At 48.3% G+C, this 15,575-nt stretch overlaps 2 protein-coding genes across 7 annotated transcripts in view; one reads left to right on the top strand and one right to left on the bottom strand.

Annotated features, from left to right (window-relative positions):
- The window catches only part of MAP1LC3B (microtubule associated protein 1 light chain 3 beta), a 13,228-nt gene extending 12,993 nt beyond the window's left edge, over positions 1-235 (bottom strand). The window contains exon 1 of the mRNA XM_034672509.1: positions 60-235. Within this exon, the coding sequence (XP_034528400.1) occupies positions 60-99 (40 nt within the window). The 5' untranslated portion in view covers positions 100-235. The remainder of the gene's footprint in view (positions 1-59) is intronic.
- Positions 236-5,673: 5,438 nt separating this feature from the next.
- The window catches only part of FBXO31 (F-box protein 31), a 42,540-nt gene continuing 32,638 nt past the window's right edge, over positions 5,674-15,575 (top strand). For all 6 annotated transcript variants that reach the window (XM_019803617.2, XM_019803644.2, XM_034672505.1 and 3 more), the window contains exon 1: positions 5,674-6,552. In XM_019803617.2, coding sequence (XP_019659176.2) covers positions 5,676-6,552 — 877 coding nt within the window. In that variant the 5' untranslated portion in view covers positions 5,674-5,675. The remainder of the gene's footprint in view (positions 6,553-15,575) is intronic.

Raw genomic sequence — 15,575 nt, 5'->3', positions numbered from 1 at the left:
TCCCCGCTTCAGCCCCTCCTCCGGCCCGCGCACCGCCCCCCCCACGCCGCGGCACCCACCGAAGGTGCGGCGCTGCTTGAAGGTCTTCTCCGACGGCATAGCGCGGGCGGCGAGGCGGAGGCGGTGAGGCGGAGGGTCCCGGCTGCTGCAGGCAGTGACGACGACGGCGGCAAAAGCTCTGACTGTGGCGACAGCGACTTCCCTTGTGTCTCTTCAGCCCGCAGCCGCGTCAGGTGACCGGCGCGGCGTCCCGGGGGGGCGGGGCTAAGGCCGGCTGCCGCCACCGCCATGGCGGGCGTGGCGGAAGCTGGGCCGTGCGCGTGCGCAGCGGAGAGCCCACGGTGCGCAGGCGCGTGGGCCGACCCAAACCTGGCGCGGAGGTCCAGGCGCGGCCGCAGGAGGGTACGTGCGCCTCCTGTGCCGTCCCGCTTGGCCCAGCTCCTCTTGCTGACCCCTAATCGCTGGTGTGCCGCCTCCCTGTGCCGACGGCCGAGGAAGCTTCGACTCGAAAGTACAGTCGTTGCGTGCTCCCGCCGCAGCGCCACGGGTCTGGGTGCTGCTGGTTGCTCGTCCACATCGGTTACCTGTCGCTGTTGCGTGTTTAGGAAACTGGTCCCATGTGGCCCCGGGGAGTTAGGGCCCAGCCCGCTCACACTCCTCGGGCACCCCGCCGCCGAACATCCTCCCGAGCCTCAGAGTCCTCTGTGAGCTCACAGTTACATTGGAGGGCGCCAGGTGCTTGGAGAGGAGCCTGCAAACTGCAGACCGTTTGTTTGCTGCGCGTCCCCACGTCTGCTGGACGTGCAGCTGTGTGGACAGCGCTGCAGTCCTAGACTGCCTGGTTTGTAATATCTAATATTTAGAAACATTACCATAGCTCCCGACCTCTTACCCTCTGAGTCTGTGGAAGCCTTTCTTATAGGACCGTTTGATAGAGTAATTGCATTGTGCTGTATACATTATTACGGAAACATACAAAACATACTAAAATATATTCCTGAAAGTGGTTTTAATGTAGCTGGGATTTCTTTCCTTACAGAGAAGCCAAACATGTTGCAGATCCTTGTATAATTATTCCCCAAGCCCAGAACAATGATGTTAGCTGTAGTTTTTCATTCTGCTGTTTACTAGACAACAGTGCATTTGTGCATGTGTCACTGTCAGGTGTTCTCCCCTCTTTGTCACCGTTCTTTACCTTGAAAAACCTCTGAATCAACAGCACTTAAACATCCTATCTGGTTTCCAAACTTACAGACGAAGGCTTCAAGCTCCAAGTGTACTATCTTGGTTGGTTTGTATTTATTCTGTGAAAGTTGAAAAAAAAATTCAATCAGTGCTTCTTATGTACCTACTTTCTGCCAAACAAAATAATCAGGGTTGAAGTCTTAAAGAGAGTGCAGGGGTACCTGGGTGGTTCAGTCGGTTGGCCAGGGGACTCTTGATTTTGGCTCAGGTCATGATCTCCTGGTTGTGAGATCCAGTGTCAGACTCCCCAGTGGGGAGTCCGCTTGAGATTCTCCGATTCTCTCTCTCTCTGCCCTGCCCCCTCGCTCTTTCTCTATTTCTCTAAAATAAATCAATAAGCCTTTAAGAAAAAAAAAGAGTATGGACTGTTTGCTGCTTTCTTTTCTGGATTTTTTTTTTTTTTTTTTTTGGATATTAAGTATTGACTGGTGAGCTGCTTTCTTGGCTTAATTGCTATTTTGTAAGAAATGGATTTTTTGTTCTCTTGCTGGACAACTGTTCCAAATGCAAGAGGGGAAAAAAATCAATTATCTGGCATATGGAGTTTGGGGGAAGGGAAGGAGAGTTTCATATTTCCCTAGTCCCTTAGGCATCCATAAAGCTTTGCCAAATTACCCCAGGCCTTGAGTTCACAGCCATGCAGGGATAGGCTTCAAGGGCTGGGCAAGTGATGGGACAGGATCACTGTGATTTTCAAGTACTAAAGTCCACATTTACAGTGACTGCTAAAGTCTTCCCCTAACCTTGAATTCCTACTTGCATCTAAAACCACATCTCCCTATGTGTTTCTCAGAAAATCATCCAAGGCTGTGGGCATGTAAAGGTGTCTCATAAGCATAATCTCCTTGTAAGAATAGCATATTCATAATATATAAATTATATCTAAAATTTATTAACTTATATTAACATATGGATAAACAAATAACTTAGAAAAATTTCATGTGCCCTCAGTTGCAGTTTAGTAGAAGTCTGATGTAGGGAACAATTTCCAGAGTGGTAAATTAATATTATTCATGAATTATTTTAAGCTAGTTAATATAAGCATAGTATAATTTTTTAAAAAGATTTTATTTATTTATTTGACAGAGGCAGCCAGTGAGAGAAGGAACACAAGTAGGGGGAGTGGGAGAGGAAGAAGCAGGCTCATAGCAGAGGAGCCTGATGCAGGACTCGATCCTACGACGTTGGGATCACGCCCTGAGCCGAAGGCAGACGCTTAACCGCTGTGCCACCCAGGCGCCCCAGCATAGTGTTATTTTTAAATGAATAACACATATTTCTGTTGCTTAACATAATCCATATAAAGTAGAAAAGCAAGAACACATCTTTAAAATTTATTAAATATTTTCTCCAGGAATCTCATGGTGCCTTTAAACTATCAAACTATTAGTCTAGAAAGCCAGATGGTGTCGGTTTTAAATAACTCGACCCTCTTCCCTTTTCCATCAAATGAAATGACCATATTGTGGAGAAAATAGGGTAACCACAAAAAATCGAACATGATGCCTCCAGCATTAGTGACCTGACATGGCTGTACATCATGCTGTCTAGCTATTTCTAAGAACCTGTTAAATGAGGCATGAAACATTAAGCTGCAGTGCAGGACACATTATTTTTGACACACACAACATGGAGGACAAGTCAAACCGAGAAGTCGTTCCTCGCCACGGGCCTGCCTGGCCTGTCCCACCTCTCCTCTTTCTGATTGGAAGAAATAGTCCAGCCTCGAGGCTGTCTGGGCAGCTATTGGCCCACTGTCCTATCATTCCTGTGTCATCTCTTGGCTCTTTAGAACAAGTAAACAAACAAGTATTGCTCAAGAGCAGCCCCAGGAGCTATTCTCAGAAAGGATTTAGTCAGGAGGGTTTTGAAGTTGACCCTCACTAGATTGCAGTGTTGAGGAGTGTCAGCGGCTGGGAGAGGCGCCGTTTTGCAGCTCTTCCTCTCCCCGTGAAGCTGTCCCTGGTGGACAGCTTCAGAAATCTGCAAGCGAGCGCATGCAGGAAAGCCATCACAAATCACTCACATAATCTAACATTATTTCTGAAATGAGCACGAACAGCTGATTCGGCGTTCCACAGGTTTTTTGTTTGTTTAATTCTAAGGAAATTCTCAAGGACTGCTGTTTTCCCAGTTTTTGCCCATATATGGGACTGTTAAGGGAGGGATCTCTTGAGAGTCTATGGGCCCTCTTATTTGGCCTTTGAATATTTTCCTTTCTTCCCATTACCTTGGCTGTTTCTTCTGAGCAGTGGGTAAGATGCCACTTTTCACATCTGGATTGTAAGAACCAGAATGGGCAAAGTTAACAGTTTACTCAGGTCCAAGAAATACTAGTTTCTGGGACTTTTGGGGAACCAACTGAAATATATCCTGCCCTGTAACCTGCTTATCTCCTTAGATGTTATCAGTTCCCCATAACAAAGTGTTCATTATTATAGTCTCATCTAGCATAAAAACAAATGATCTCTTTTTATTAGTTTTTTCTCATTGTGTTATGACCGTATCCTCCTTAGTGTTCTTTGTATGGGATACGTTATATATAAGGGACTACAAAAGTGTTCGGGACGCACAAAGCTTTTGGGGTTCGGCGTGTAATAATTATCTGCTGCCTGCGACCTTTCCACTTGGGTTCCTTCTTGCCAACAGGGGTTACCCACGCCCCCACAGCTATGTTTCTTTCTATTCTGGTTAGCAGTAATTCAATCCTTCCACATCTTGGGGTGGGTTATCGTACACAGCCTTCTGTTAGGCCTGCTCTCAAGGATATACCGATATAGATGGGTCTTCACAGTATGGTTGCATAATCCAAACTATAAAAACAGAATAGTTTAACCATTTTGAGGGCACCTGGGTGGCTCCGTCGGTTAAGTATCTGCCTTCAGCTCAGGTTGTGATCCTGATCCCAGGGTCCTGGGGTCGAGACCAGAGTGCAGCTCCTTGCTTACCTGGGGAGCCCGCTTCTCCCTCTCCCTCTGCCCCTACCCCTGCTTGTGCTCTCTCTCTCTCTCTCTCATGAGTAAAAAGAATCTTAAAAAAAAATAGCTTAACCATTCTTCTGACGAAAATTTAACCAAATTATTTTGTACATGAATACAACTCGAAGCTCCTCTGGGAGAAAATTGCCTACTGGGGGGGGGGGTAGACAGATTTAGAAACGACACAACACAACACAAAACAAAACAAAAATGTCACAGTGGCAGGGATTATACTTTAGAATCTATGGATCCACACAGAACTTAGCACAGAGTGTAGTCGGGCATTCTGCAAACATTTATCACAGTAGTTCATGCGTTTCTGCTTGCTGAAATACTTCCCAGCTTGGATCATAATGCTGATCCACTGGGCTTCTCTGAATATGTTTGGTTCACGTTTCTCACTTTTTAGTCTTTTAGCCATTTTTTTTTTGTTCAACATTTAGTCAGTAAACACTCATCAACCGCATGCTGTGTGCTAGCATATCTATCCCATGTTAAGGGATACATCTAGGGAGATTGGTACAAAAGGCAGCAAGGGTTTATAATAAAACAACGTGACGGTGCTGTGAAAAAGGGAACATCCTTCCTCAGAGATGGGTCCTCCTGGCACAGGAGACCACTTGAGCAAAGCCGGAGATGTGACCAGGCAGGTGACCTTTGGATTATCAGGTGGCTCCCCTGGAGAGATGGGTGTGGGGTTAGGCCAGGAGGCCAGACTGGGTAATTATGTGTGACATGATAAGGAGTCAGTGGGGCCATTAAATACCTTTAAATAGGTGAGTGCCGCAACGAGTCTGCTTTTGCTTGTGTGTTACTATCTGCAAGAGAGTTATGAAACCAGCATGGAGGCTGGACTGAAAAGCCGGCTAGGTGCAGAGAAGTCAGTTAGGTGTTGTTTTTCAGTTGTGTGGACCTAAGTGGGTCAAGATTTAATCTAAGACATACTGTTTTGTTATTTTTCTTAGAACCTCCCTACAGAGGTGTTAGCGCATAGTGAAAGATTTATGGGAACTGGCAGGGTCATTCATTTTCTGATTTGCAAGACCTCCACGCTTGCCCAGAAACACTGGGCCAGACAGGGTATTCTAGGCTTCTGATTAGACTCTGGGCAGTCCCTCCAGCGTTTGAGGGCTGTGTTGTAGAGCAGTTCCTGTAACCACAGCCAGGGACCTGACTCTCCGGAAGCAACTAATAACTACAGTTTCTTGTTGTTGTGAGCTATTTAAGGTAAGCCACAGTCACGAGAGGACTACATATTCTCTCCAGTTGAGCCTCACCTTCTGGAACACACGTGCCCGGAGGCACAGTACGCAAGCTAACTAGCGCAGAACCGCCAAGATTTTAGATAAAAGAAAGGGGTCTGACAGGCGTACTTCAGGGTTCTATATTTCTTCCGTGGTTCGGAACGCTACAGAAGTTTGCATCGCTCCACTGGCCACCTAATCACGCCTTATGCGGTCCTGGGCGCCATCCTGGGGTAGTCCTTGGAACCGTGGTGGTAGCGTTCTTCGGGCATCCTCCGGAGGGGTGCTGGGGATTCGGGGAAGAGCCTCTGGGGGAAGGCTCCTTGGGGCTGTTCTGGGAGGGAACCTCCAGGGGGTCCTCGGGGGCATTCTGGGGAGTTCTGGGGGGACCTGTGGGATCCTCGGGCCGTCCTGGGGGGATCCTCGGAGGGGGTCTAAGACCCCTTGGGGTCTTAAGGGGGAAGAACTTCCGGTGGGATCCTCCGGCCGTCCTGGCGGGGGCTCTCGGGGGACAACCTCCAGGGCTCCTCGGGCGGTCCTCGCAGCGGCGGCCACACCGGCCGGCGTCCCACGGCCGCGAACCTGGTTAGCGCAATGGGGAGGGTATCAGTCCATACTCTGGAGGTGGAGCGCTGTGCCCTCACGCACGTCCTCATTTGGCAAAAAGCTGCCGTCGTGCGACTTTAGCAGCATTCTTTTTCCGTGCTCCGTCCAGGCGCGGACCCCGGGCCTGAGACCCGAAGGCGTCAGTCAGGTGGTGGCTGGGCCGCGGGGCGCAGGTCAGCTCACCCCGCTGCGAGCCAGTGGTCCAGTTCCTTCGTGGTGGTGGGCGGGGCGAGCGGCGCGGGGGCGTGGCCCGAGGCTCCTGGGCNCGGGCGCGGCGGCGCTGTCCGGGGCGCTGGGCGGCCGGGGCGCGGGCCCCCAGCCGCCCCCGCGCTGCTCGCTGCTGGAGCTGCCGCCGGAGCTGTTGGTGGAGATCTTCGCCTCGCTGCCCGGCACCGACCTGCCCAGCCTGGCCCAGGTCTGCACCAAGTTCCGGCGCATCCTGCACACCGACACCATCTGGAGGCGGCGCTGCCGGGAGGGTGAGCGCGCCAGGGCGGGGGTCCGGGGGGCGGGCGTCCCCCAGGGCTCCGGACCGGGACCTGCCTCAGATCGGGGGCCTCAGGGGGAGAGTCCCGGCAGGGCGGGGGGCGGTGACTCTGGGGACCTCTCCCACAAGTCCGGTTCGCGGGGTCTGCGAGAGGTGGAGTCCCGGCTGCTTCGGGGAGCCTCGCTCTACCCGCTCGGGGGGGGACTCTGAGAGGAGTGGGGGCGTCCTCAGCCGCGGAGACTGGACGGTGACTGCCCTGGGGCTGGGTCTGGGTTGAGGCCGGGGAGTAAGCTGACGCTTGTGGGCACCAAGTCTGTCCTCAGGCCTCGGGGGGCGGAGCTGAGGCGAGCGGAGGGGGTGAAGTCGAATTAGGGAAGCAGACGGAGCCCGAGAGTGTGGAGGGTCTCCTGAGGGGCGGGCTGTGGAGGGGCAGGTGGAGCCGGGCAGTGCGGGAGGGGGTTGAGTTCCCTGTCAGGGATGCTGGTGGCAGTAGTGAGGGTGGCGAATAGTTTTGTAACAAATCTCTGCAGGAAAGGTTTACTTAATCCAGAGTTCTCTACGTGTAAACGTTTAAATCTCTACGTCTAAATCTCTACGTTTAAACGTTGACAGAGCCCAGGTATTCCATGAGGTCTCCTATTTTGGTAAAAACGATGGGTAGGAAACAAATCCAAACAATGCAGAACAGCAGGAAGAAAGTAAAAATCATCAGAGACCCCCGCAATCAAAGATAACCCACTCTTAAAAATTTGGAGCCGGTCTCCCTATGCACATGTGGAGTCCTGTACGCATTTTTACCTAAACGGGATCATACCATATATACTGTCCTGGAGACAGTTCAGTATGAAAACGCTTTGTGGGTTTCCACTGCATACATCTGCCACCAGACCAGTTAGGCCCTTACCGATTGACTTTTGAGTTTGCAGTTTTTTTCTTGTCTTCAACAGTGCTGTCAGGGTTGCTTTTGTGCGGTTTTGTAGAAATGTGTGATGTTTACTTGTGCCTTCTAGGACTTCTGAGATTATTTTCTTGGGGTGCGCTTCCTCTCAGAGGAGGGATGTGGGTAATAGGTTATGCACACTGATGGTATAGATGCCCGTTGCCCAGCTGTTGGCATCTGCATCCCCAGAGAAGGTGCATGAGAAGGCCTTTCCCCAGATGCTCTGCAACAAGGGGATCAGTCATCTAAATCTCTGCAGTGAAGCTCAGTGGCCAGGAGTCCGAGTTTAAATCTGCAGGCCAGGCTCGGTTTATGTGCTTTGAGATCCTGGACATGCTTCACTTTCCCAAGTATTTTTGGGAAGTGCTGCTCCCATAGGGTCACTTTGGGCGATAAATGAGATCACACATATGAAGCTCTCACCCCCTAAATGGTAATGTTCTATTGTGAGGCTTCTTGGCCATTTTATTTGATATCTTGTGATTCCTTATTTGTGTGTTTTTGTTTATGTCTCTTAAAGGGTCTATTTTTGTCTTACAAATCTGTAAGACCTCCTCGAACAGTAGCAGTATTATCCTTTTGTCATATATGTGGCAAGTGCATTTCTTTTGACATTTTAAAATAGAGGCAAAGAAAGTTCCATGTTCTCTGTGAACTCTACCTTTTCATTTGCTTTGTTTTGCTTCTTGTACACCTGTAAGACCCAGATTTGTCACCAGTGTTCCATTGTGCTTTGAGAAGTTTCTCCATCGGTCAGCTGGACCTATGTGGTGGTTTCTGGTGGGTTTGTCTCTGGGGAACTGGAACACGTCTAGCTCAACTGTAAGAACAGAGAGTAACGAAGACATTTGTGTAATCAAAAAAACTCCAAGGTATGGTATGGATTAAAAGTCACTGGGGTTAGAGTTCGGGGTGCATTCTTAGAGTTGCTAATGGAAGTGCAGGAAATTCTGATGAAGACGTTGAAGGAAGTTGGTGGACAGACGCAGGACTGCAGTCCTTGCCTCTGGGAGCACTTCTCAGTTCTGCTTTCCCTGGGGCAAGAGACAATGTGACATTAGAAGCAAGGCATCTTGTCCACCAAGCCAGACAGAAATACTAGGAAAATTTTCATTATGAGAAATTTAAAAAAATAAAGAAAAGAAAGACAAAAATGGTAAACAGTCACCCCCAATAAATAACTGTTAATTCTTTTGTTATATTTGCTTTTGATTCCTTTACCTTTTTAAATTTTTAACATTTTTAGGTTTTTAAAGATTTTATTTATATGAGAGTGAGCGAGCACAAGTAGGGGTGGGACAGAGGGAGAAGCAGACTGCCGCTGAGTGAGGAGCCCCATGTGGGACTCCATCCCAGGACCCCAAGATCATGACCTGAGCCAAAATCAGATGCTTAACCGACTGAGCCACCCAGGTGCCCCTCCTCTACCTTTTTTAAGGAAAACGTCTCAGCTGATATCAAGTCACTTCTGATCAGCATTGCCCTTCTTATTCCAAGAAGCAGCCACTGTCCTGGGTTTAATTTACTCGTGTATTCATATGCCTGTATACATCCTCAGATATCACATTTTGTGATGGTTTAATTTTTAGAAACATATCACACTGTAAGTATTGTGCATCTGCTTTTTTCCCTTGTGAACTCGTTTTTTAAGTTCTGTCCATGTGAATACATTTGAGTCTGGTTCAGTCTTTTTAAATGCTGTGTGGTGGTTCATAACTTGAAGAGACCACACTTGTTCCTTCCCTTATTTTTTTGTTGTATACAGTGTAAGTCTCCCTGCCTGTTGAATGCAGATGGAGTACATGCAGGAGTGGTGCTGCGGGGGCTGTGGGCGGTGGGCTGTGAGCCCTGCGGTTTCACTAGGTACCGCCCGATTATTCCAGCAGTGATTTTAGCTGCCTGCCCCCTGACACTAAAGCATGAGCAGATAAGTCACAAAAGGTGACCTACAAACGTTCAGTGTGCACCATCTCATCACAAAGCAGCTGTTGTTTCTGGTCCAGCTGCTCTGTTACCCCAGTCCGTCCCGTATCTGCCAAATGATCTCTACTCCGAATGATCCGTTTTTAATTATTTTAATTTGCATGTGTTCGGTAACTAGTGAGGATGCACATTTTAAAAAATATTATTGGTGGTTTGGATTTTCCTTATTTGCTTATCCTTACTCTGCCCACTTTCTTCCTCTTTTTTTTTTTTTCTTACTGATTTGTGAGTTTTATTTATTTAGTCTGGATGGATTTCTGTTTAATATATTTCAAGACATTTCCTTAATAGTCTATAGTGATATGCTATTTAGCCTCATTTAAAATGACTTTTGTGAAAGTTAGTGTTAATCAAACGTACATATTTTGGGTTTAAGTAATGATTTTCATCCCAAGGTTATGAAGATGGTCGGTAGGTCTTCAGTTTCTCTAGTTCGTTCTGGTAGCCTTAATTTCCAGCTTGTCTATGTCAAAAATTGGATGCTTGGTAATCCTATGTGGTATTCATAGATGTCTCATAGAGTTAGTCTCATTACATATGTAAGAACAGTCAGGTATGGGATGGGTCTGATCTTAGTTCTCTTAGCTCCCAAAGTTCATCTTTCCTGAACTAGACATTTGGTGAAGGTGAGTGTTGATAGGTCAAAGCCCCAACTCCATTTAGGTAAAAACCAAAGCCCTCCCAGCCGTGGTGGGCAGGACGGCTGGTCTCAGGCTGTTTGAGGGGGTGAGTTGTCCCAGGCCGGCAGGTGTCCAGGAACGGAACTTCTGGGTCTGGTCCAGCCCTGATGGGTGTAATAGTGGCTCCAGTTTTTAGTGTCTTGGGAGGTTGAGTGAGACTAGTGAATATGCATGTTTATATGTTTGCTTTCTGTCTTTTGATAATTGGATTTTCCAGAACAGAAAACAAGCTACAAAAATGAGAGTGGCAAAGAGAAGAGGATGCACCTGTGTTTTATTGCTTCAGAGAATTGGGGCCATGACTGACTTTCAGGGGCAGACACAAGGCATGTGTGTTTGAGAGCCCTTCCTAAAATGATAGGGTGAGTTTGTCGGGGTAGAGGGTAGCACTAGAAACTTAAAATGAGGTGGCTATATTTATGATGTTTGGTGAGAAGCTCACAATTTCCGGTGTCCTAGCAATAAATCAGTTATTTTTATAGAACTTTGGCCTTTCTAGCCTGCTGCATACTAGAGCTGTTGGGTCAAATATTTTCTAGGGGTATTTCTCTAGGCAGGTGAAAGAAGGTTGCTAGTGAGAAGCCAAGTCTGTGCTCCTGATTTTGGGGCAAACTTGTAACTAGGTGGTATTTATCCTCTTACAGGAAACAAACCCAACCAAGCCCAGCCCCCAGGGCAGGCGGAGGCCAGGGCGAGGGTAAACACTTTTTTTGATGCATCACTCCTTTGGCTGCGGGCCTCCTGCAGTTACTTGCATGTGGGGCTATAAATAAGTCATCATTTCTCAGACTTCTGAGGGTAGAAGCCAAGTGCCTTATTTTGCCTTTGACCCTGACGAGGCTTTTCTTTTGTTAATACTTCACCATTTACTCGGTGAATTTTGAAGCCTACATTCAGACCTTTGAAGCCTACATTCAGACTGTAGTTCTAAATCAAAATATTCAAACAAGAACAAAAGACAAAATTAGAAACAAAGGAAATGCTCATACGGGTATTTTCCCCTTCCACACTGAGCTTTAAATATTCAGACACAAGAATTTCATATTGTTCAGCTCAGTACCTGTCAGATCCTGGTTTTGAACTTATAATACATAATTTGCCCATTTCTTCCCTTGATGTTAAGTTTTTTTGACACATAGAATGATTTTTTTTAAAAGATTTTATTTATTTGACAGAGAATGAGCACAGGCAAGGGGAGCAGCAGAGGGAGAGGGAGAAGCAGGCTCCTCACTGAGCAGGGAGCCTGATATGGGGCTCAATCCCAGGACCCCGGGATCCCAGGATCATCACCTGAGCAGAAGGCAGACGCTTAATGACTGAGCCACTAAGTCGCCCCGAATGATATTTGTATAATATTTTGATTTGTTGTAAGTCTAAAGTGGGTTTAAAGTCAATCATAATTAGGAATAATCCTTTTCCAGTAATGTATGATTTTTACGACAGAAATGAGGAATTAAAAACCAGTATTCTGTTTTTTTGCAAGCAGAACAACATGCTGTCTTCTGTCCTATATGATATGCTGATGCAAAAAATGAGAAACGTGGCTTTTGTTAAATAAGGCTGAAATTGGATGGTCGTCTTGGGAAGAGGGGAACTGGGCAAGTTGTTCGTTTTAAGGTTGGCTTTAGGGATTTTTATGATTCCTGTAACGCTGATCCTTGCCGAGCCCACTGGCTTTGTTGGCAGGTGGATACACCTTTCAGGTGGTAGTAGCACACGTTGTAACCTCAAGAAGGGGAGACTAGCCCCCCTTCCTGCCCACGCAGCAGGATCTCAGAACTTGAGGGAAAACCTTTGTCTTTTCCTTCTGCTTTGCCACTTGGAAGGACTACAGTTCTCTGTATTTTTGCAAGTTGAATCTCTTATGCTGCTTTCCCTTAGCAAAGCAGGAAAGGGTAAAGACAGTGGCTCCTCATAGGGGAGCATTTTTCAGACTTCATTTCCACCTTAAAAAAGCCAGCTAGAAAGTGAACCTGGTACCCAGAGAGCATCGAGTAAAGATTTCTCCTTGGCCATATTTAGTTGGACAGACAATGGTACCTTGCCAAAAAAATTGGTTGTTAGACGACCAGGCACTGCCATTGTCACTGTTTTCCTGTGTTTATGAAATGATTACGTAATGCATTTGAGGTTCTGGGTTTGTCTTTCTGGCTGGAAAGGGCATGCAAACACAAGGGTGTCTTTGGGACTTTGCAGAGGAACAAGTGTCCTCTCGAAAACGAAGGCCCTTTCCGGAGATGGGCAGGGTTTGGAACCCATGAGTCAGCATCCTTTGCCAGCGATACCATCACTGTCCACCCGGTGGCGATGGAGAAGCTGGTGAACTGGAGCTGGCCAGGCCTGCGTGTGGAGTATCAGTGGAGGAGCAGGGAAGTGTTGGAAATGCTAGATGACGTCCAGGGGGAGGTGTTGGCAGAGTCAGGCTCACAGGCTTCTCTCCTGGTCTCATACATGGGCAGCCTACAGCGGGTCTGTGTGCATTCAGGAAGGGTGGGTGTCTCCCGGTGACAGATGGGCCTTAGCGGGAATCGGTCTCCCTTGGCCAGCAGGTGCCTGCCCTGGGAGCCCTCTCCCTGCAGGAGTGCAGCTTCTCATGGTGTCCATGGGCACGGAAACTGTTTATCTTCACGTGGCCTGAGTTTGTTGAGAAGGAATCACATTAATCTTGTAGGTGGTTTCAGGCATCCTGGGGAGCTGTTTGTTCAGCCTCCCAAGCAGTCCAGGTGTTGAATAGGAGACACTGGGCGGGTCCAGGTTCTGAATTTTACAGTCTTCCATCCTAAGATGCGGTGGCTGCGGAGTGTTTCTCCAGACCTGCTATGTGATTAGATAAACAGAAAGCGCTCCATGCCGTTACGGTGACAGCTGAGTAGGGCAGTGTGCTGGAGAACCATAGGGGCTTAAAGGTGTTCTTGGATATCGGCACCCAGCAGCTGTGCCGCGAAGCCTGGGGGCTGGTAGTCCAACCCCTCCGTCCTGCCTGGGGGAGGTCCCCTCTCCCGCTAGCCCCTGCCACTGCCTTTGACTTCTTTTTTAGCCTCAGAACTAAAAGTGTGAACTCTATTTTATTAAGGAGTGTAATTATCCCCTAATTTAGTACAAACAAAAATCAGTCTTTCTGATCAAACTGCCCTTTAATTTTATTTAGAGGACCCTGTGAGTGCAGAGCAAGTAGGAAAGCCTCTGGTGCACGCTCCAGCCCTCCTTATCCCTGGCCCCCTCCTGCTTGCCCAGTACTACGTCTGGGTCACCCTGTCCTTTCCTCCTGCCTCTGACTCACCTAGTGGTGCAGTGGCCTCCTTGGACCCCCACCTGCATTTCCAGGTACCCCTGTGCTGGCACCCCCCGCAGGCGAATAGCCCAGGCTGCTTTTCTACCTAACACTGTTCTTGTGGACTCCCATCTCTGCCACCCGACTCCCTTCAGGGCTGGGAGAGAACCTCCCTTTCCAGATGAATCTTGTCGGCCCGCAGACTCACTGCAGGTAGTGTCTTATGCTGTGCTTGTCCAGTGTGGCCCCTCTCCCTCCTCACTGGCGTTTACTGGGAGAATGAGACCAGGTCCCCGCTGTGGCAGTCTCCTGGTACCCACGCAGTGCACGGAAGAATCGCACTCACTTTCTTTGTCACATTATCTACTCCGATGCGTGTGCGCATCTCAGCCCTGGCTGCCACAGCTCCCGTGTCCCTGAATCGCCACCTTCTCCTCCAGGGAAGGAGCCTTGAGAAGCAGAGCTGTGTCTGCTGGGTTTTCCTGCAGCGGGAATGGAGAGAGAGAAAACCTCTAACCCACTCCCACCCACAGAGACAGACCAGAGTTAGTGCGTGTTCAGACATGTGCTGTGGGGACAGGGAGCTTTTGGTAAATCCCATCATGCAGCCCTGGGCTCTCGGACAGGAAAGAGTGAAGAGCGCTTGGCAGCCCCGGGCAGTTAGGTCACAGGAGGCTGCCGCTTACGTGTTGACTTGACCGGGCCAAAGTACTAGGCTGTTCCTCCCTCCTGGCAAAACATTTTTCAAATAGCTTTTTGGAAGTTTTCCGACTGGAATATTTGAAGTGGCAGTTTCATTTTTTTTATTATGGTAACATATACATACAGCAAAAATTGCCGTTTGGANCCAGGCACTGGTTCATCTTGCTCACCTGCAGCTCTGTCCCCTTACACACCAGCTCTCCTCCCTTCTGCAGCAGCCCCCGTGCTGTCTGTCTCTGTGAGTCTGACTGTCCAGGTATCTCATGGAGGTGCTCATACAGTATATTTGATTTTTGGGTACTGGCTTATTTCCCTGAGCATCATGTCCCCGCTGCAGCAGGTGACAGAGTTTACTTCCTTTTTAAGGCTAAATCACATTCCCTCGAGTGGATGGACCACGTTATGTTGATGGGCCCATCTGCCCGCAGACACCTGTGTTGCTTCCATCTCTCGGATCTTGTGAGGAGTGCTGCTGTGAGCCCGGGTGCAGAAGTACCTGAGCCCCCACTTTCACTTCTTTGGGGGCTAGACCCATACGTAGAATGGTAGCTGGATCCTGGGGTGATTCTGTGTCCCCGTACTGTTCTCCACAACATGACCATTTCATTTATAAACTCCCCCAAGTCCAGCTTACCCGTGTTTCTCCCTTCCCAGCTTTTTGGTTTGTTTTGTTTTTGTTATCTTTGGAGTAAATACTTCCAAAAAAGAATTGTTTAAGCTCCTTTATATAATAGATTCAGTTTTTATTTACGTAATCTCTACACCCATCATGGGGCTTGAACTCCCAACCCTGAGATCAGGAGTCATATGCTCCACCAAGTGAGCCAGCCGGACGCCCCACCAGGAAACTTTTTGAATTGACAGCCTGTAACATCAAATCCAGTGTTGGATTGAGAAGCATCTGTAGGCAGCATGGGCTGTGTGCTCACTTGCAGTCACTGGGTACAGGAACTGTGCCGGAGGGTAGAGTTCACACTGGGTGGTTGTTCTGGAAGGAAGGATACAGGGTGTTGGTGAGTACACAGGCCTTCAAGCTATTTTAAGGACAGTTTCCCTTGATGGCTTTTGGGACCGTTTATAGAACAATCGGAGGATGTGGCATTGTTCTTAGCCCCTCTTTAAAAGAAAGATTTTCCCATTAGGTGGAAAATACCCGACAATTCTTGTAGGAATGGCTGGGTCAGAATGACATTATTCTGCTTTGGTGGATTTATGATGACCATTTGGAAACGTTAAGAAAAACCGACCGAGGATTGCTCTTTTTATCAGCACTCCATCCTAATTTTGCTTTTCCTCTGATCGTCCACGGTGTTTCTGTGGGTGCTTTGTCTGCTTGTGCAACTTCATACCCTGCGCCACGGGGGCATTTCTTGACACAGTATGTGTACATATTTATGATGAGGCCGCCCCCGGCTAAAACCCTTAGAGCCATTCAGAAG

This window comes from Ailuropoda melanoleuca, chromosome 12 (assembly GCF_002007445.2).
Source record: "Ailuropoda melanoleuca isolate Jingjing chromosome 12, ASM200744v2, whole genome shotgun sequence".
Taxonomy (NCBI): domain Eukaryota; kingdom Metazoa; phylum Chordata; class Mammalia; order Carnivora; family Ursidae; genus Ailuropoda; species Ailuropoda melanoleuca.
This window is presented reverse-complemented; position numbering and strand designations above follow the sequence as displayed.